General features: G+C 40.6%; 3 protein-coding genes across 3 annotated transcripts in view; 2 read left to right on the plus strand and 1 right to left on the minus strand.

Moving 5' to 3' along the window:
• The first annotated feature begins 646 nt into the window (after positions 1 to 646).
• On the plus strand, positions 647 to 8,738 carry LOC132852944 (ankyrin repeat and EF-hand domain-containing protein 1-like). The gene is made up of 10 exons (XM_060880474.1): positions 647 to 752; positions 2,622 to 3,045; positions 3,174 to 3,373; positions 3,494 to 3,643; positions 3,731 to 3,854; positions 4,821 to 5,553; positions 5,646 to 5,872; positions 6,798 to 6,928; positions 7,117 to 7,221; positions 7,860 to 8,738. Exons 2-10 carry the CDS (start codon positions 2,628 to 2,630, stop codon positions 7,962 to 7,964), a joined length of 2,193 nt encoding a protein of 730 aa, XP_060736457.1. The 5' UTR covers positions 647 to 752; positions 2,622 to 2,627; the 3' UTR covers positions 7,965 to 8,738.
• LOC132852943 (adenylate kinase 7-like) lies at positions 8,416 to 17,351 on the minus strand. The gene is made up of 18 exons (XM_060880473.1): positions 17,186 to 17,351; positions 16,826 to 16,966; positions 16,603 to 16,714; positions 16,424 to 16,518; positions 14,971 to 15,081; positions 14,722 to 14,805; positions 14,540 to 14,628; positions 11,950 to 12,040; positions 11,791 to 11,868; positions 11,261 to 11,425; positions 11,043 to 11,171; positions 10,831 to 10,936; positions 9,995 to 10,123; positions 9,858 to 9,914; positions 9,548 to 9,745; positions 8,919 to 9,133; positions 8,567 to 8,725; positions 8,416 to 8,457 (listed from the first exon to the last, which is right to left on the minus strand). The coding sequence occupies exons 1-18, from the start codon at positions 17,267 to 17,269 to the stop codon at positions 8,416 to 8,418; spliced, it is 2,085 nt and encodes a 694-aa protein (XP_060736456.1). The 5' UTR covers positions 17,270 to 17,351.
• Positions 17,352 to 18,276: 925 nt separating this feature from the next.
• Positions 18,277 to 20,982, plus strand: part of galcb (galactosylceramidase b) — a 10,165-nt gene continuing 7,459 nt past the window's right edge. The window contains exons 1-5 of the mRNA XM_060880475.1: positions 18,277 to 18,497; positions 19,284 to 19,352; positions 19,437 to 19,500; positions 19,587 to 19,700; positions 20,255 to 20,394. Coding sequence (XP_060736458.1) covers positions 18,354 to 18,497; positions 19,284 to 19,352; positions 19,437 to 19,500; positions 19,587 to 19,700; positions 20,255 to 20,394 — 531 coding nt within the window. The 5' untranslated portion in view covers positions 18,277 to 18,353. The remainder of the gene's footprint in view (positions 18,498 to 19,283; positions 19,353 to 19,436; positions 19,501 to 19,586; positions 19,701 to 20,254; positions 20,395 to 20,982) is intronic.

Raw genomic sequence — 20,982 nt, forward strand, 5'->3', positions numbered from 1 at the left:
GTTCGGATAAGCGGTAGAAGATGAATGAATGAATGAAATAAGCTTCATCTAATGTCAGGGAGTGAAGTTACATGTTCACTCAGCTCAACGCCAGTGAAAATCGCTTGGACATGAACGTCAAAAAACGTCTCGAAAAACACTGGCGGAAATCGTCGTCCTCGGATAATCGATAATCGTTCTGGTGTGTTCGAGGCATTTAGGGTGTGATCTAAACTGATCTACAAACACACTCTGGATGCAAACAGTAAAAAAGTCCTGTAGCCTTTCCAGTGATGAAGTCTGTAGTTCTTCAGCAGAATATGTTGCTTATCTGTAAATAAATGTACAATAATAACACTGCATTGTGTTTTAGGGCGAACAATGCAAAAATCTAAAAACAAAATTAAATGTATTAAGAATAATAATAACTAATAAGCTTATTATTCATCCATTATTTACAGTATTCATTTTACAGTAACTTAGAAGTTGTGTACAAACAAAATGTCCGTTATTATTTCACACAAACGTTAATATCTGTGACTCCACACAGGTGAAGAAATCCCAGACCTATCCTTCTGCGCATGCGCGATAACTTCTCTACATTTTTCACAGCGTGTGCGCGCCCGCGCGCGCGCGTGTGTGTGTGTTATGACGTAACGAACGGAACGTTGAATGCGGAAAAAAAAAGCCTGCGTTCCAAAATGTCCTGTGACGTCACAACTCAACGTATCGAAAATTCCAGTTAAACGTGCAGAAAATCTGAAACCTGAACGGTGATTATTATTATTATTGTTATTATTATTATTGTTATTATTATTATTATTATTATTATTATTATTATTAGTAGTAGTAGTAGTAGTAGTAGTAGTAGTAGTAATCGTTGTTGTTGTATTCTTCTTCTTCTTTTTCTTCTTCTTCTTCTTCTTCTTCTTCTTCTTCTTCTTCTTCTTATTATTATTATTATTATTATTATTATTATTATTATTAGGGGTCAAGCCCCGAAGGGGCGTAGACACCTATTGTTATCATTAGTTTTCTTCTTATTATTATTCTTCCTCTTCCGCCATTGAAGTCAATGGCAGCCCATAGAACCGTACGTAGGAAAGTTATGAAATTTGGCACACATGTAGAGGCCAATCTTAGAAGTTACTATAGCAACTTTGGTGTGTCTAGCTCAAACCCTCTAGCGCCACCAACAGTCCAAAAACCCAATTTTGTGCTGACTCGTAAGGCCTAGAGGCAAAATTCTTGCAACATCAGAATCAGAAAGGTCTTTATTGCCAAGTATGTTTTCACATACGAGGAACACACACACACTTACACACACATTTACACAGACATTTACACACCCACACTCTGTGTATATGTGTGTGTGTATGTGTGTGCGAGTGTGTGTGTGTGTGTGTGTGTGTGAGTGTCTGTGTGTCTGTGTGTGTGAGTGTGTGTGTGTGTGCGTGTGTGTGTGAGAGTGTGTGTGTGTGTGTGTCTCTGTGCGTCTGTGTGTGTATGTGTGTGTGAGTGGCGTGTGTGTGTGCGTGAGTGTGTGAGTGTGTGTGAGTGTGTGTGTGAGTCACACACACTCACACTTACACACACACTCACACACACTCACACTTACACACACACTCACTCACTCACTCACTCACACACACTTACACACACACTCACACACACTTACACACACACTCACTCACTCACACAAATAATATAAATGACAGACAAACAGCTTAATACACTGAGCTTGTAAAGTAAACTAATAATAACGATGAATAATCGAACAATTATGAACTTAAATGTTGGTGACGTTAAATTGTATTCTTCTGTGATTCCAGAAAGAAATAAAAAATATAGTTGCAAGCAGCGATACCGGGGTCAAGCCGATCAGATGCGCTCAGAACATGTCGCTGATGAACCATACCAAGTGCGGGAGTGTAGACACCTATTGTTATCGTTAGTTTTCTTATTATTAGCATGCAACGTTTCGTGATTTTAAAAAATCGAGATTTTAAAAACACCTATTTTCGCTTATAACTTCTGCAAACTTGAGTCTAAAATCATGAAGTTGTTAGACTCCTTGAGGCATGCTGAGTCAAACGATACCAAACGGTTTTCGGACGGCCATTTTGTGTGTCGGCCATTTTGAATTTTCACGTTAAGTTCAGTATTTTACGAATGCAATGCCATATCGCTACGAAACTTGGTATGGTTCATCAGCGACATGTTCTGAGCGCATCTGATCGGCTTGACCCCGGTATCGCTGCTTGCAGCTATATTTATTATTATTATTATTATTATTATTATTAGTTTTATTATTATTAGTAGTAGTAGTTCAGAAATACAGGCTCGGCAGCTTGTCATTTCTTCAACATTATTTATTAAGGATAATAAAAAAAAACTCCAGACAAAACTCTGACAAAACTCTGTGACTTTTAGCCAAAACAATCTCAAAATTATTTTTTTATATACGTTGTGAGTCATAAAAAAATTTTATAAAAATGACTTAACAAGATGTTAATCTTCAAGGTCTTTAAATAATTAATAGATGTTTATATGACAGCAATGTTATATTCTGTTGTCAGTTGTATAAATCTGGACGACTGAATTTGCTCATGATTAAGTATCACTTAAAACGTTTTCTTTAGTTGGAAATGTCTTACATGAGTGAGTTGGAGAAGACTAGGATCATGAGAGATCCTTCGAAGTTACAGATGAGGAGGAGGAAATTCGTAGCAGAAAATCTTCTGGAGATCAAACAGGTTTACAAACTGCTTCAGTTGGTAAACCAAAGGAATAAAGAGCAGATGGAGAAGCTAGTGCTTTTAGGTGTCCCAGATCTGATCAACCTCACAGAGCCTGAAGAGGGGATCAGCGCCCTGCACCTGGCCACTGTGGAAAATGATCTGGAGTTAGCTAGTTTCCTCTTGTCCCTCAATGCACATCCTGATGTCCCGGACAAAAAGGGACGGACCGCGATGATGCTCGCTGCAGAACGTGGCCATGTCGATATGGTGGCTTTTCTGTACAGTAATCAAGCCAGTGTGTCCCTCGTGGACATAGAAGGCAAAGGTGCGCTTGTGTGTTGTTGTTGTTTTTGTGTGTTATAAATTTTAAACATTAGATATTTAATATTTTGTTAGACTATAATTTTATTAATTTTATTAATAATTTTATTTTCTGTCTGTCATTCCATACAGGACTGCTGTTTTACTGCATCGGCCCAACAGATAGTCACAAACAGATCATGGACATGGTACTTAAAATGAACGTGGATGTTAAGAACACCTCCAACACAGGCAAATCTGTCTTCATGTTCGCCTGTGAACACGCCGAGATGTGCGAGGACTTCTGCATGCAGCTTTTGGCGACAGGAGCCGATCCTGATGTCGCCGATCCGGTTTGTTTTAATGCGGTGCTAAAGTTTTATGTCTGCAGTTTATAAAGATTCGTCTCAGCCAGAAAAGATTTATCTAACGATGCAGCGATAGAGAATGGAAAATAGTATTGTGTGTTTTAGGTGACCGGGTGCACAGCTTTGATGGCGGCTGTGACGTCCGGATCCGTAGCATTGGTAAAAGCGATCCTGAAAAAAGGCGTTGACCCCAACAAAGTCAACAAAAATGGACTGAACTCTGTTCACATTGCAGCAGCTAAAGGCAACATTGAGGCAAGGTTTCTGTAAATTAGGAAAATGTTTCTAGCAATATAATATTATTAATATTGTGATGTTATTAATATCGTACGATTATTTCAGATGCTCATATTTTTGTCAGCGTACTCTGCTGATTTCAGCGTTACGGCCGATCTTGGACATACGGCCTTGCACGCAGCGGCTGCTGAAGGCCACGCAGAGTGCTGCAGGTTTCTGTTTCAAAGAGGTGAGTTACAGTTCATTCTAATAGTAATTACACTGTTATAAAAAAACATACCATATTTTCCGCACTATAAGGCTCACCTAAGAGCCTTAAATTTTCTCAAAAATCGGCCGTGCGCCTAATAATCCGGTGCGCCTTATGTGTGCACTGAGTTCCAAAAATCTGTAAAAATGTTGTTGTGCGACTTTGGTAAGCGCTCCGATTGATTGACTGTCGGATCATTTCCCGCTGACACAGGGACGTAATACATACACTACGTACGCTGGCAGCAATAAACCAATCAGAGAACATTACGTAATACGTACAGTACGTACGCTTACCTCCGCCACGCCTCCGGTAGGTAGACTACCGGTATGTTGCAAAACAACATTTGTTTCTTCCTAACCATTATGTTCTCCACAGTCCAGTCCAGTAGGTGGCGATCTTAAGTTGGTTTGCCATCCACCAATAAAAATCAGAAGAAGAAGAAGACAACATTTGTTTGTCTAAGGACCCCCGAAAATGGCACCAGTGAAGAGACATGCTTACGAGGCACAATTCAAACTACTGGCTATCAGTTACGCGGTTATAAATGGGAATAGAGCAGCTGCGAAAGAATTCAACATCAATGAATCTATGGTTCGGAAGTAGAGGAAGCAAGAAAATGAACTGCGCCAAGTTAAGAAGACACAGTAGATGAGGACTTTGATGGATTTTTGGGAGAAGATTGATTAAAAAATAATGTGTGTGTATTGTTAAATAGTAGAACAAAGTTCAACTAAACTCACTGTTTTGCTTCCGTTACCTTTTTTGTAGACCGTACGTTTTAGCATGCACCTTATAATACGGTGCGCCTTATGTATGGGTAAAGTACAGAAATAGACCCCGTAATTGAGACTGCGCCTTATAATCCGGTGCGCTTTATAGTGCGGAAAATACGGTACACTATATGCACTTTTCCAAACTCATTTACAAATCTTTTATTGCCAGGATGCAAGATGACCAAGAACAAGCAGGATTTACTGCCAAGCCAGATTGCTAAGAACAACGGCCACAAAGCTGCTCTGAGAGTACTGAAAGAGGCAGAGCAAGCTTTAAAGACTGGGAAAGTAGCCGTCAGTGAAGCCAAGCTACACGATTGGTCGTTTGAGCATAAAGAGGTACTGAGACTGGCTTTCCAAACGGAAGAAGCAGCAGAACCTCCAGAAGAAACCGTTCCAAACGAGACGTTAGTGTCCGTACTGCAGGAGTATCACGCGCCTATAGACGAGGAGAGCCTGGACGAAATTATCAAGGGCCTTGACAAGAATCGTTGGGGCAAAATCAGCATCGATGATTTTTTCGCAGGACACCTTTTCTTACCGAACCAATACCCGCTGTCATCCTACAAGTCTCTAAGACTGAGTATAGGTAAGAGCGAACAAGCTGAGCCGCCATTAACTGAGATTACTCCTACAAGCCCTGAAAGCTTTGAGCCAGATGCTGAGAAGATTCGTGACCGGTTGCAAGTTGACGTTACCGAAGATGCTTTGCTGAACCTGGAGCCCAAAGAACTTTACATAAACCTCAGCCAGTGTGTGAAAAATGACAAATTTGATTTGCTGGAGTTAGCGTTGAGCCAAAATGTCCCTGTAGACACTAGGGATAGAATATACAAAACGCCGCTCATGACTGCCTGCATGATGGGGAAATACCAGATGGCTCAGTTCCTTATCTCACACGGGTAGGTAGCACCACAGACTGCTTTTGTCTCAGTTGTCATTGTAGATGTACAGTATGTTTAATACATGATATGTGTTTCCATTGTGTCTCCAGGGCAGATGTAAATGCCTACGATCAGTTCAAATGGACTGCTCTACATCACGCCTGTATGGAGGGACACGCGGACATTGTCAAACTCCTAGTGGATCACGGCGCTATCGTTAACGCCACCACCACAAACGGAGTGACACCACTCATGACAGCCATCAAGAAATCAAAATCCAAATGCGTGGATCAGCTCTTGAATTTGGGCGCCAACGTTGAGGTCGCAAACAAACACGGTACATAATTCGCATTCCGTGACTTAAAATCAGGGTCTCCGATTTTTGAGAAATGTTTCAGAAAACTGAGTCAAGCCGAATAATAAACAAAAATCAAAACGAACGTGTAGCCAATGAGCAGAAAGGGGTGTGTCTTGTCAATATGCAGCGGAGAGAGTGTTCAGTGCGCATGTGTGACATTAGCAGAAAGCGGTTTTAACATTGACATGGAGGATAAAAACAAAGAAAGAAAGCGAAGAAAGGCTTACGATAAGGCAAGAAGGACGTGTTAATATAGGATCAGCTTTCCAGCGCTGGAGAGAACTGAAGGAGCGGGAAGTTGGCACATATTCACAGATTGGAGTTTCCCGAGTCAATAACTCCTGAGCTAAACGCTGTTACTACACAAATAACACCTCTTTTCTATCGTAGTAATGTAGAGACGCAGCTACAACCGTGTTTTGTGTAGTAACAGCGTTTAGCTCAGGAGTTATTGACTCAGGAAACTACAGTCTGTGAATATGTGACCAACTTTACTTAAGACGCCGAGGCGCTTTTTTCCTTCTCGATAGGTAACGTTGGTTTTGCTTTGTTACACAGAACTAATATATGCCTTTGTCCTTTACATGATTATGCTTGTGTGTCATTTTTGCTTGTTTGTTTATCTGCAATCGTATTGTTCTTCCCTTCAGCTATGATAAAGACACATTTCTTTCCATTATTTGCCTGGGTTACGTATGTATGTGTGGGCGGAGCTATCAATACAGGAGTGGGGCTCATTTGGGTTAGGGGCGTGTTTGTTTTGGTGATTTCAAATGTCAACATTGGCTTTCAAAAATCGGAGACCCCGCCTTTAAAAGGAACCCTAGTTATGGTCTTGTCGGCTAATATCTGATGTCTCTGGCTTTTAACACTTTATTTTATTTGGATTGTAATTCTTTGGAAGGACAAGATTGTATGGCCATCGCAGAGCTGTATGGAAATATAGAAATCTGTGAAATGGTCAAAACCGGGTTGGAGAACCTAAGGAGCCAGATTTCAGGAAAGAAAACGGCACCAGCACCTCCTAAATCCAAGGTCAGAGTGACGGACAGGATGATTTCTCCCTCACACACAGTATCCACCTGTATTCTCATACACATACTCATCACATTATACTACGTGTTATAAGCGTCACATTATACTACAAGACACAGTTTGTTTCCTTTACTGCTCTTTAGTATGTTGTATGTCCTATTTATCAAGTACTTAAAATTTTTTGTCAGAAACCTGCAGCAAAAATGCCAACAAAGAAAAGCCCGATCGCTGTAAACCCGATCGCTGTAAACCCGAACGTGACAGACTTCCTCATTACTCTGCCTTCTGCAACCGTAAGTCATTATATCTCCTTATATAGAAAGCTTTATATATATAATATAAATTATATATAGCTGAGCGGCATAATAGAGCTTCCTGTGGCTCAGACAACATAAAGGCATCGGTTCGAATCCCAGGCTATGCAAATGTTGTTGAAAAACCCCTGAAGCTTTAAAAGATGATATTTCACTAAAAAAAAAAAAAAAAAAAAAAAAAAAGTGGGGAAGGCGTGGCCTAATGGTTAGAGAGTCTGACTCCTAACCCTAAGGTTGTGGGTTCGAGTCTCGGGCTGGCAATAGCACCTTGAGCAAGGCACCAAACCCCCCAACTGCTCCCCGTGCAGCGCAGCATAAATGGCTGCCCACTGCTCGGGTGTGTGTTCACGGTGTGTGTGTGTTCACTGCTGTGTGTGTACACTTTGGATGGGATAAATGCAGAGAACAAATTCTGAGTATGGGTCACCGTACTTAGCCGTATGTCACGTCACTCACTCACTCACTCACTCACTCACTAGATAGTGATGTATGTAGTGTATAGTGTGTGATTTGTGTGTTGGTATTTTTAAGGGAAAGAAATATCTAGGTTTAGACTTTTATGTAGAGACACAAATTTACAAATGAAACATTTCATGTGTGTGTGTGTGTGTGTCTAGGTCCAGGGGCTGCCGGTTGTATCTTCCCCTCGCCTCGAGCAGAGGCTAGCAGAAAGGAAGAAGCGTTTCGCAAAAGAAGACATGATGAAGCTCTCGATTCAATAAACTGTTAGGAAAACCAATGTTAGGAAACCGATGCAGATAAAAAAATAATCCGAGCCAGAAGGTCGATAACCATAAATGCAGGATATGATCATGACGGGAGAAATAAACAACAGTTAGCTCTCTGGACAAAAAAGTTAGTCGCATCCAATTGTAGCGAAAGCTTTGAGGATGCGCACTTCGAGTGTCTCTATTTGAGTTAAATAATGATAATAAATGAACTTTTCCATGACGTTCTTATTTATGGAGATGCACCTGTATAATAAAAGCTATTTAGTACAATCATGTTAAGGTTGGTGATGAGTCCAGCGTTCAGTTCCTCTTTAATCTCCAGGAGGAGGTTTTTTTCTCGTGGTCTGTGTCACAGTGAGCAGGAATTTTTAGTCACAACATTCTTAGTTTTAGATCTAATAACAGATTTAAACGTCTCGTGCGTCGTTTCCCCCGCGGCGTTTTATTGCGCTTCTGGATTCTGGTTTCTCAGGAGATATTCAGCCTGGAACATAAGAGAGAAAGAGAAAGGTTTTTACCTGGTCAGTCACACTACATAAAGGAACCTGAAGCTGTACTGAAACACTAACAGACAAGAAAGTCAGAAAAGCTACCAGGAAGTGTACGGGATCTTCGGGTCGGAGCTCACAGATCTCGAGGCAGCCTCGAATAACAGCAGGCATCACGCTGTTCATCAAATATTGCCTGAGAGGAGCGGATTCTGACATCAACAGAGCCACTTCCTGCCGCCTCTCGTCTTCCAGACATCGCTCCTGACACACACACACACACACACACACACACAGCAACATGTCCTGAAAAGTTTCAAAGCAGATCTACGATCTGTCGTTCTCGAGAATAAATACATTTCTTTGATACTTTTATCAGTAGTAGTAATAGTAGTAGTAGTCACTTCCTCCTGAGAACCTCCTGCTTGTTCTTTCCAACCCTAACGAATGTTCGTACCCGTTCCTCCTCCTGCTGGGCCCACAGCTCCTCCTCTTCCTTTTTGCGCTTGGCTTCGTCTTGTTCCGCCTCCGCCTTCTCCCTCAGTCTGATCTCCACCTGCTTCCGTTCTTCTTCCACATCCTTCGAGGTGGGGCTGTAGTTCCTGGTCTTCCCCAAGCACCTCGTTACCTTCTCCATCACCAGAACGTTCTCCAAGTCGTCGCTGTTCATCTCTGGAACAGATGAGATTCGCGTCATTTGAGCCTTCGAATAATGTAAAGACCTGAAGTGTATTATAAATATTGTTCCTCCAGATCTAACTGGATGAGCCACGGGATCTGTTCAGGAGGGGCGGAGCTATCCTGGAAGAGACCACGCCCTCCCATCATATCCTAACCACTTTAATTATCATTAAATGTTTATTACATACAGTTGCCTCCTGTGACTAAGTTTGTTGTCACATATGGGGCACTTTTTGCTGTTTCTTTCAGTTTAACACACACACACACATTTTGTTCATGTTGTAGGCTTCATAATATTTAAATGCCTACAAGTTTCGTTGTTTCTTCCAATGTCTCTACACACGTTTCCTGAGAGGTTGAATAAAACCTAAAGTTGCATAGTCATGCTGTCTATCTGACGCCTACCTATTCGCTCGGGGTGAATCTCCAGCTCTTCAAAGTATTTCAGGACAGTTTCACCTTCTGGATTGTTTCTTCTGAACGTCTCCAGACACTGAAAGTACTTCTCTACGGAGTGTGACGTCCCCTGCACGACGTTCTCGGGCAGGGTCAGGACACGTTCCTCCAGGAATTCATCAGTAGCATCCAGAAAGAAAACAAACTCTACACACACACACACACACACACACACACACAAAGTGTTCAGTCGACAGCATCGGCGTAAACCAGCGCTGGATATCTTTCTGCATTTACATTCCTATAAACCGACACCTACCTGGAATGATTTCCTTGTTCCTCGACTTTAGCTCGTCTTTAGCTTGCTCCACCTCGGCTTGTGCAAAACAACCGAACAAAAATGGAATCAAATTTTTGAACAATGTTGTAATTAAATTAAAGATTTATTCCTCCTACCACAAAACAGCTCTTTAGCTTGCTCGTATGTCTTCGGAAAGCCGTCCAGGACAAAACCTTGATTTCTGCATGTTGTAGATTTCAGCTTGTTCTTGATGATTTGGATGACGTACGTCTCGTCCAACCGGCCTGAACAGAAGAGGAATTCAAAATTGAAATCGAATCTATAGACAATTTCAAGTGTATATTACTCATTCGTACATATGAGTCACGTATATCCCTGAGCAATACCTAAAACTAGTCAGGGTCAACTTCCTTAAAAGCATAAAGCTCTCTCTCTCTCTCTCTCTCTCTCTCTCTCTCTCTCTCTATTTTTCTACCTTAGGGCAACCTTAGGGCAACTTTAGGGCAACTTTAGCGCAGTGGTGGCTCAACTGGTTAAGGGCCCAATCTGGGTTGTTGATCGGCGGATCGTGGTTCAAGGCCAAGCACAGCCAAGCTGCCACTGTTGGGCCCTTGAGCAAGGCCCTCAACCCTCCCTGCTCCAGGGGCGCTGTATCATAGCTGCCCCTGCACTCTGACCCCAACCTCCTTAGTTGGGGTATGTGAAGAAAAGAATTCCACTGTGCTGTAATGTATATGTGTTGCGATAATAAAGGCTTCTATGCCCCGTTCTTAGGCTTCTGTCTTAGTCTAAACCTTTGTTCATGATAATTACTGAATAATTCATAGTAGCTACTGTTATAATACATTTTTAACTGAATAAGAAGAATAAAACCCCCCTGAAACGCTTCTAAATGCCCAGCAGAGGCAGGGTGTTGTTTTGATGGTCTTCATTAACTTTCTAAATAAATTTGTCACAGATTAGCGGTAGATCACATTTCTTTGTTCATTACCTTCATTTTTTTCCATGTTCTTTGTCAGCGTCTCCAAAAGCTCCTGCGTTCTACGTGTTTCGTCGTCCGCTTCGGTTTCCGCCTCTGCCGCGCGTACGCTTGACTCCTGAGGCATAAAATAATCAGGTAAACGTTTATTGTTGAAAATCCTGCCGCTCACTTAGAAAAGCCTTTAATTATTTTCTTAGGAATATTTGTTTGTAAAGACGTACCAGGTTAGCGAGAGTCTCGGCGATGGTCTCTTTGACTTTGATATGGTGCAGTTTGTAGTGCTTGCATATCTTTTCCGCCATGGTGCTTTTCCCGACAGCAGGAGGTCCGAAGAGATAGACGCGAACAGGCTAAAAAAAAAAGAATGAAAAGAAAGAAAGAAACAAACACAACCAGAGTTTGATATTAGATCCTAACAGTCACTACGTCAGTCGCTTACCAGCAAACCTCGTGTGCTCTTGTAATCCTCTACAGTTTGTCCAATGTTCTCAACAATGCCTTTCTTTGAAACCCAGTTGATGCTTAAATTCTCTTTACTGACATCTTTGTCGAAATGAATAGCTTCCATTCGAAGATTGATGAACAAATGGTCAATTTCTGATTGCTGGAAAACAAACAACAACAATAGTCAAGACATCGTAAGGTCAATAACACTAGAGAAATTATAGTTACAGAAAGTTCCTGATGTCCCAATGGTTCACTAGATGTCTCAGGTTTAATAGTATAATTAAAGGAACTTTTTGAAATGGTTTGTGCTCTTTGTTGCATGTGAGGCACAATCTGCCTTTTAAGGAAATGGGGCGGAGCTGAGCAGCTTTAATCAGTTTGTGGCCGGAGCTCATTTCCAGACCAGAACATTTTAAACAGGAGCCCAAAAAAGAAGTTTGTTTCATAGCAAGGCGACAATACTTTTTTTTTTCTTTAAATGCTTCACTTTTAATATCATTTTACTGTACAGTATAAACTTACCGTCAACTCCTCTGTGAGATACACGTCCTCTTTTGGAACGTTTTTTGTTTTTCCTGGCCCGAGCACCGACGCTATTGCCTAGGACGCAAGAGAAAGGCTTGAGCAGCAGAGGAATATGTTAGAATATAAAATAAAATTGCTCTCGTTGAGGAAACTCACACTGATAATGTCACCAATGGTGTTCTGTGATTCATCCACTGCAAGGAAGTACGGCAGCTTCGGTTTACACTCGATTACGTTCTGTACAATCCTTTAAGGAAAAAAAAACAACAACAAAATAAATGTTCAATGATCAATCTTTAAGGAAACAATATAATTGTAATGAGTCTGTCTGTGTTTTGCCCTGTTTCTGTCTGCTGGTTTGCCTTGCTGATAATTGTTTGCCCCGCCCACTTGTTTGTTGCCATGGACACTAATTGAACTCAATCTTTCCCTCAGGTGTGTTGTCTTAGTTGCTGATTGTCTCTGCTTGGTGATTGGTTCCTGTTTGTTATATCTACTCTGTTTGTTCACTTCCCTGGTGCTAGTCATTGTTGAATGTTTGTGTCTATGTTCCTGTTTCCTGTTTGCTCAGTGTTCTGCCCTGTTTTGCCTGCCTGTCTGTTTGCCTGTTTCTTGTTTTGGATTAATAAAAGTTTGAACTGCATTTGGATCCTCACTCGCCTTTGCCTCATCGTGACAGAACGACTAGCCCAACCATGGATCCAGCAGAAATCTTGTTCTGTTTATGTCAGGAGGATTTCCCAATCAAGGAATATGCTGAGGTGTTCGTGAACCTGTGTAACCGGGTGGACTTCGGGGAGAAGGCTCTTAAGGACGTGTTTAGGCATGGACTAGAGGACAAGGTACGCTATTTGATGCCTTTGAGCCGAGAGATGGGGTCTTTCACAGACTTTGTCAATTTAGCGTTGCTCCTGGGCGGGTCCTCTCTAACCGTGAGCAGGGTAGAGACGGACGCCGGCCTTAAATTTTTTTTGTGGGGGGCAGTAGGCATCAGGGTCCGTGGGATACGGAGCCAAATCAGCCACGGACGCCCGAATGCACTACATCAACTCTGTCCAGCCCAGTCCTCTGTACACCTGTGACCGAGCCTGTTCACAAGATGGCTGCTATACCGGTAAGCTCAGATGAGGCCCGTGCAAACCGGTTGGTCTCAAGCCTGGCGGATACACCGATGGTGACGGTTCAGGCGGCCGGGATTCCTAAGCCATCTGCTTCACCAGCCGGGCCGACCGGGTCGACGGAACCAGCCGGGCCGACCGGGTCGACGGAACCAGCCGGGCCGACTGGGTCTTTGGAGCCTACTGGCTCGACCGGATCGATCGCGTCGGCCGGGTCACCCGGAATGACGGAGCCATGTAATTCAGCTAGCATGGTTGCGCCCAAGCTCCATAGACTCTCTGCCCTTGCCAAGGTGGCTTTGCATGACTCTCATGGGCTTACTGCCCTGCCTGAAGGGGTTGGTTCTGAACTGTCTGCCCTGTCCGGGGTGGATGACACTGAACTCTTTGCTCTGTCTGGGATGGCTGACACTGAACTCTTTTCCCTGTCGAAGATGGATAACTGTGAGCTCTCTGCCTGGTCTAAAATTATTATGTTTGAACTGCCCAGCCTATCTGCTCTGTCTGTCCTTGGTTTTGTCTCCCCGGCTTGGTCGGCCTCTCTCTCTCCTGTCCCTATTTGCAGGCTCAGAGCACCTCCAGCACCACCATGGGTTGCGATCCCAACCAGTTTACTGAATTACTCTGCGGCACCCCCCCGGTCTCCAGCCCTGCTCTGGTCTCTGGCTCTGCCTGCGGTGCCACCCTGGCCTCCAGTCCTGCTCTGGTCGCTGGCTCTGCCTGCGGCACCACCCTGGTCTCCAGTCCCGCTCTGGTCTCTGGCTCTGCCTGCGGCACCACCCTGGTCTCCAGTCCCGCTCTGGTCTCTGGCTCTGCCTGCGGCACCACCCTGGTCTCCAGTCCCGCTCTAGTCTCTGGCTCTGCCTGCGGCACCGCCCTGGTCTCCAGTCCTGCCCTGGTCTCTGGCTCTGCCTGCGGCACCACCCTGGTCTCCAGTCCTGCTAGGGTCTCTGGCGCCGCATGCTGTACCTCTCTGGCCGCGCACTCAGCTCTGGTCTTGGGTCCCGTCTTCAGCTCCGCCGGCTCCGCCCTGGCCTCCAGCTCCGCTGTTTTGCCCTGTTTCTGTCTGCTGGTTTGCCTTGCTGTTAATTGTTTGCCCCGCCCACTTGTTTGTTGCCATGGACACTAATTGAACTCAATCTTTCCCTCAGGTGTGTTGGCTTAGTCGCTGATTGTCTCTGCTTGGTGATTGGTTCCTGTTTGTTATATCTACTCTGTTTGTTCACTTCCCTGGTGCTAGTCGTTGTTGAATGTTTATGTCTATGTTCCTGTTTCCTGTTTGCTCAGTGTTCTGCCCTGTTTTGCCTGCCTGTCTGTTTGCCTGTTTCTTGTTTTGGATTAATAAAAGTTTGAACTGCATTTGGATCCTCACTCGCCTTTGCCTCATCGTGACAGTAATACATCAGCGTATTAACGACTTCCTGATTAATGATGGCCGTTACGATTCACTTCAGCGATTCGATTCTTTGATCTGAACCACATATTTAATTGAATCAAATGTAACGAGTCATGATTCATTTGATTTAAATAAGGTAATAAGATGAGAGTGTTGTTCTGTACAGTATCCATCATTCGCTGTTTCACCTGGGATCAGATCTCAAGTCATTCATTAATCTGTCACTACTGACCCTGCCAGATCACAGATGTGAACAGCTGGAATGACGTTATAGCCGTCTCCGAAGATCGGCACTTCAGGTTCCTCTCCCAGCCACGATGTCTAAAAGAGGGCAGTGTCATAAACACTCAGTTATACACGAATGAATGCTAATAAACCAGTTATAGCAGCCAGACAAAAAATGTCTCTATTTACCTTGAAAAAGAAATGAAATGCTTGCTCGCCCATTCCGTACTGCAGTCCAGAGGCAACCACATAAGTCGAGAACCGGGACTGATTCTGAAAACATATGATTCAAAAGTAATTAATGATTAAATGAGATTTAATCATAAATCATGAGGTTAAGTGATGTTAACAATTTAAAGCTTTTTGATGCTTTAGACTTTGAAACTAGCGTTATAACTCAGCTTGACGTGTTAGCAACATGAAGCTAACCACACTCACAGTTTGTCCTAGTTTAACCACAAGCTTCTCCACAGCCGTATGATCTTTAAAGTTGGGATGAGGTTTCCGTCTCCTGTAGTCCAATTCTGTTATATGAATCTCTGGATCGTTCTACAGTTAAAACAACAACACAACATGCACTTTATAATGAAAGTTATAATCATGATCACAATATCATATCATATAATCATGTTCCTCCCTTCTCTCAGGCGCTACAGTACTTTGTGTACCAAAACTGTACCAGACACAGGAACAGTTTCTTTCCCCAGACAATCACACTGATTAACAACTCACCATCATTATATTCCCTGCTTCATATCTATAAGTACTGCATTATCAGGACTGTCAGTCTTCACATCATCCGCGTATACAGTAGGTTACACACAACTGATGCTGTATAATGCTTTTGTGCCTTTGTGTATGCTTCCACAAAAGCACAATACTGCACAATACTGTTATTTGCACTACCATGTACTTCTCATACTTTATGTACATAACTGATCAGTCATATATTCTGTATTCATATTTAATCTGTAGTCTATATAGTCTGTATTGCCTCACGTCGTCTATATTGTCTCACATCGTCTGTTTTGTCTTATCTTATATATTCCAAGCTAAATGTATAGTATAGTGTTATTTATGTCTGTACTTTTGAGAGTCACAAACAGCTGGAACCAAATTCCTCAACACACTTGGGCAATAAACCTGATTCTGATTCTGAAAAAACATATATGTATTTATATATAATATATATACATATATGTTTTTTCAGAATCAGAATCAGGTTTATTGCCCAAGTATGTTGAGGAATTTAATTCCAGCTGTTTGTATGTATGTATATGTACATACATACATACATACATATATATATATACACACTCACTGGCCACTTTATTAGGTACACCTTACTAGTACTGGTGTGGTCTTCTGCTGCTGTAGCCCATCCGCCTCAAGGTTTGACGTGTTGTGCGTTCAGAGATGCTCTTCTACATACCTCAGTTGTAACGAATGGTTATTTGAGTTACTGTTGCCTTTCTATCAGCTCAAACCAGTCTGGCCATTCTCCTCTGACCTCTGGCATCAACAAGGCATTTGTGCCCACAGAACTGCCCTCACTGGATATTTTCTCTTGTTCGGACCATTCTCTGTAAACCCTAGAGATGGTTGTGCGTGAAAATCCCAGTAGATCAGCAGTTTCTGAAATACTCAGACCAGCCCGTCTGGCACCAACAACCATGCCACGTTCAAAGTCACTTAAATCACCTTTCTTCCCCATTCTGGAGCTTGGTTTGAACTGCAGCAGATCGTCTTGACCATGTCTACATGCCTAAATGCATTGAGTTGCTGCCATGTGATTGGCTGATTAGAAATTTGCGTTAACGAGCAGTGGGACAGGTGTACCTAATAAAGTGACCGGTGAGTGTGTATATCTATATATATATAAAACCCTTACTGGATCCAGTGTCTTAGTCAGAGCCCAGGTCATGACTGACGAGATCAAGATGAACATCTTTGGTCCAGGAAATGCATCAATGTCCTTGTGAAGAGCTTAAAATGGACAGATAAGGTTAAAGCTTTTAATGAAAGGTTAGAAAAACTCTTAATAAGAGACAAACTATTTATTATAGATACCTGAGACAGCCCAAGTGGCTTCTTCAATCTGATCAGCATTCTCATTGTAAATATTATAAACGATGACGTCTGACTTCATCAGGTGACGGAAAAGTTCTTCACGTGTTACGTTCTATAGGAACGAGTAAAATAAGTACAAGAGCATCACCGGGAAAAGGATTTAACGCAAACTGTGTATGCATTATAAAACTATGCGTAAATTACAGCCATGATTATAACTCACAGTATATTTTTCTACTGCAAAGCTGGACTTTTCTTTGGTTTTACAGGAAACTGTTCCAACAATCTGATAAGTTTCTTCTTGGGAACTTGTGCATTCATCCTGTAATTGTTCAGTAGCTCCAACAACACATGAGGCTAAAAACTGGATGCATAAGACAGAAAAAATAAATAAATAAATAAATAAATAAATAAATAAATAAATAAATAAATTAATTAATTAATTAATTAATTAATTTTAGTATGATATGATGAGATGTGACACTGATTACTGCAATATCTATTAAGCTAAAATATTAACTAATGTGCACTGTAAAGAATATAGAATGGCAATGACAGTTGGACATAACAACAAAAAACTGACCTTTCCTATATATTTAGAGGTATATTTATCCACATTGTTGATGAAAAGGCGTTTGTATTGATGGTTCTCCTTTGTAGCAGCCATGCTTTGTTTGTTCCGTCGCTATGATACTTCAGCGAGTCACTCTATCGAAGAGCCGATTCTCAGAACTCCGGCTTTAGATGTAGAATAGACTCTTACGCTTGGAGTCGATTCCACACAGCGTAATTGATTCGGCTCACGTTTCGATAGTGATAAAGAAGGAGATTTTGGTAAGAAAGAAAGTAACATTTACGACATAAAAACAGAGAAACATATACAGCATGTACAGATTTAGCAAGTCCTCTTCTTATTCTTGTTATTCTTATTATTCTTATTCGAAAATTCTATCCAGTTTTGTGCTTTAAACGTTTTGGCAACTGTTTGGAGAAGAACAACTTATAGATGTGTCGCTTATATATTTATATTTGTCTATATATTCTATAATTGTCAGCAAAATAATTGTATTTTAAATTTAAGTATTGTATTTTAAATTATATATATATTTACCATTTTGTATTTATAAAGAGATAAACACAATTATGGTCCAAGTTCCATGTTCAGAAAAAATAAAGAAAGAAAATAATAAAAAGAATAAATAAATAAAATCTTTTAAATAAATAAATAAATAAAATAAATAAATAATAATAATAATAATAATAATAATATTATTATTAATAATAGTAATAATAATAATAATTACTATTATTATTAATAATAATAATATATATATATATATATATATATATATATATATATATATATATATATATATATATATATATATATATATATAATTTTTTTGTTTGTTTTTTATTATTATTACAATTTTTTTATATATATTATTAGGGTAGTGATATATATTCTTTTTTATATATATAATATTTTTTCTCTTTCCTTATGTTACTATTTGAATAATATGGCATTGTATTTTGTTATCTGTTATTATTTGTTATTGAGACAATGTGTGTGTGTGTGTGTGTGTGTGTGTGTGTGTGTGTGTGTGTGTGTGTGTGTGTGTGTGTGTGTTCTAAAGATTCTTTAGCGTCTGTGGCGTCAGATAAGTGGGCGTGGTTTTATCACGTGTGCCATTGCGGAAGTCGTTGTCATGTGAGCGGCTGCTTTATTTGTGTCTTTGCGATGAGATAAAATGAGCAGAAAAACAAATAGTTCTGCGTTTTTCTTCATTTGGTTATGGGTCTGTTTTTGCTCAGCTGATAAGAGCTACGTTATAGACGATGACGGCGGGTTTGGACGGACGTTTGATGGCATAGGGGGTGTGAGCGGTGGTGGGGTAAGTACAACTTTTAATGACATCTTCTGGGGACTTTTATTTTGACTTCAGTGTAAATACGTGAGCGAACAGAAACCTGTTTATACACCCAGTGTGCAAGGAAACAAAAGTCCTTACCTGTAGCTAATAAATTATTCCATGATATTATTTAATGAACGATTTGCAGTTTATACGTCAGCAATAAACACATAAATAAATACACATATAATTCATATTAAAAAATAAATCTAGTTGTTTCCAATCTGTTGTTTCATATTTTTTAATGTTCTAAAATGATTTTGTTTAAGGATTAAAATAATAATAATAATAATAATAATACTAATAATAATAATAATAATAATAATAATAATAACAAAAAAAAAAAAATCTAAATTTGGCCGTCCCAAAATTTGTTATATACAACAATAACTTTTAGATATTTAAATAAATTAGTAAAGTAAATAAATAAACATCAAAATTAAGAGTTTCCACTTTTCCAAAAATTTTGGTGATGATGATGATAATAATAATAATAATAATAATAATAATAATAATAATAATAATTACCCCAACATTGTCAATGTCCAGGTCCTGGTACTGCTTCTGCAAGCCTACATCACGTCAGTACCCAGACATATTCATTATTACTATATAAAACAATTATTTTACATAGACACGTGTGCAATATTGCAACACTCGACACACTTACTTGACACATGTTATACATGTTTGTGTATCATTATCACTGACATTGTTTTAACATCTAAATGTACATAGAGTAGTTCATTGTGATCAATCTGATTGCAGGCAACGTCTCGCCTTCTTGTGAACTATGCTGAACCGTACAGAAGTCAAATACTGGATTACCTTTTCAAGGTAAATGCTCTTAAATGTGCAGTTCATGTGTCATTTTAACAAAAAGTAAATGTCACTAACGTTTTCTTGTCTTTATTTTTTAAGCCCAACTTCGGAGCTTCTTTACAAATACTAAAAATTGAAATTGGAGGTGATGCACAGACGACAGGTAGATCTCCAAACCATGTGATCAAAGGACTAAAATGTGAAGGAATGAATTTACAATGCCTTGCTGTTGTATTGTTTTCCTTTCAGATGGTACAGAGCCATCACACATGCACTCTCCGAATGATGAGAATTATTTCAGGGGATATGAGTGGTGGCTGATGAGAGAGGCCAAGAAGAGGAATCCTAACATCACACTGATAGGTAGGTTTCCCTTTAATGCTTGATTTAAGCACTCACTAATATTAGTTTATATATAATCAGCTTATCAGCTTATAATCAAAATAGTAAATCTAATCTGCTACATTCTCCTTTTGAAAAGCCATTAATGAGTCAGGAGGTCAGCTTTACCTTTCATACACAGGGTGCCAATATTTATGGTTATGCATCTGGAGATGATCTAAGTGCTCCTATAAGCCTACACGATGCTCCAGAACACAATCCAATACAATTAATATACACTTCCTGCCCAAAACACACCCCCCCCCTTTTTTTTGCGTGACTCCGCCCAGCTCTGTGCATGTAGGAGGAGCTGGGTGAAGTGGGCGGGACTCTTGTGTTTTGTGGTCAGTAAAAATGGAGCAGCTGCTGAGCTGAAATATTTTTACAAACCTTTTATCAGACATGTGACACAGTTTCAGCAGATCAGAGTAAGTGTGTTGGGTGTTGCGATATTGCACACGTTAATGACACTAGTGTTAATGACACGTGTCTATGTGATATAAGTGTTTTATATAGTAATAATGAATATGTCGTAGGCTTGCCATGGGCGTTTCCTGGATGGGTTGGTCATGGGAAAAACTGGCCTTATTACTACCCTGATACAACTGCATACTATGTTGTGTCCTGGATTATTGGAGCGAAGCAGCACCACGACCTGGACATTGATTATGTCGGGGTAATTATTATTATTATTATTATTATTCACTTTCTCTCACTCATTTTCTACCGCTTATCCGAACTACCTCAGGTCACGGGGAGCCTGTGCCTATCTCAGGCGTCATCGGGCATCAAGGCAGGATACACCCTGGACGGAGTGCCAACCCATCACAGGGCACACACACACACACTCTCATTCACTTACACAATCACACACTACGGACAATTTTCCAGAGATGCCAATCAACCTACCATGCATGTCTTTGGACCGGGGGAGGAAACCGGAGTACCCGGAGGAAACCCCCGAGGCACGGGGAGAACATGCAAACTCCACACACACAAGGCGGAGGTGGGAATCGAACCCCCAACCATGGAGGTGTGAGGCGAACGTGCTAACCACTAAGCCACCGTGCCCCCTATTATTATTATTATTATTATTATTATTATTATTATTATTATTATTATTATTAATGTCACCAAAATTTTTGGAAAAGTGGAATTTTCATGTTTGTTTGTTTGTTTGTTTGTTTGTTTGTTTGTTTATTTTATTTATTTATTTATATAAAAATAAAATAATTTATTTATATATCTAAAAGTAATTTCTTGT

This window comes from Tachysurus vachellii, chromosome 10 (assembly GCF_030014155.1).
Source record: "Tachysurus vachellii isolate PV-2020 chromosome 10, HZAU_Pvac_v1, whole genome shotgun sequence".
NCBI lineage: Eukaryota > Metazoa > Chordata > Actinopteri > Siluriformes > Bagridae > Tachysurus > Tachysurus vachellii.

Excerpts from the sequence above, each read along its gene's own strand:
- LOC132852944 (XM_060880474.1), top strand. The coding sequence starts at position 2,628 with ATGTCTTACATGAGTGAGTTGGAGAAGACTAGGATCATGAGAGATCCT. Across the intron at positions 3,046-3,173 it reads CGTGGACATAGAAGGCAAAG|GACTGCTGTTTTACTGCATC; the intron begins GTGCGCTTGTGT and ends CATTCCATACAG. Across the intron at positions 3,644-3,730 it reads CAGCTAAAGGCAACATTGAG|ATGCTCATATTTTTGTCAGC; the intron begins GCAAGGTTTCTG and ends CGATTATTTCAG.
- LOC132852943 (XM_060880473.1), bottom strand. The coding sequence starts at position 17,269 with ATGGCTGCTACAAAGGAGAACCATCAATACAAACGCCTTTTCATCAAC. Across the intron at positions 11,869-11,949 it reads CCATTGGTGACATTATCAGT|GCAATAGCGTCGGTGCTCGG; the intron begins GTGAGTTTCCTC and ends CTTGCGTCCTAG. Across the intron at positions 9,746-9,857 it reads GAACAAGGAAATCATTCCAG|AGTTTGTTTTCTTTCTGGAT; the intron begins GTAGGTGTCGGT and ends GTGTGTGTGTAG.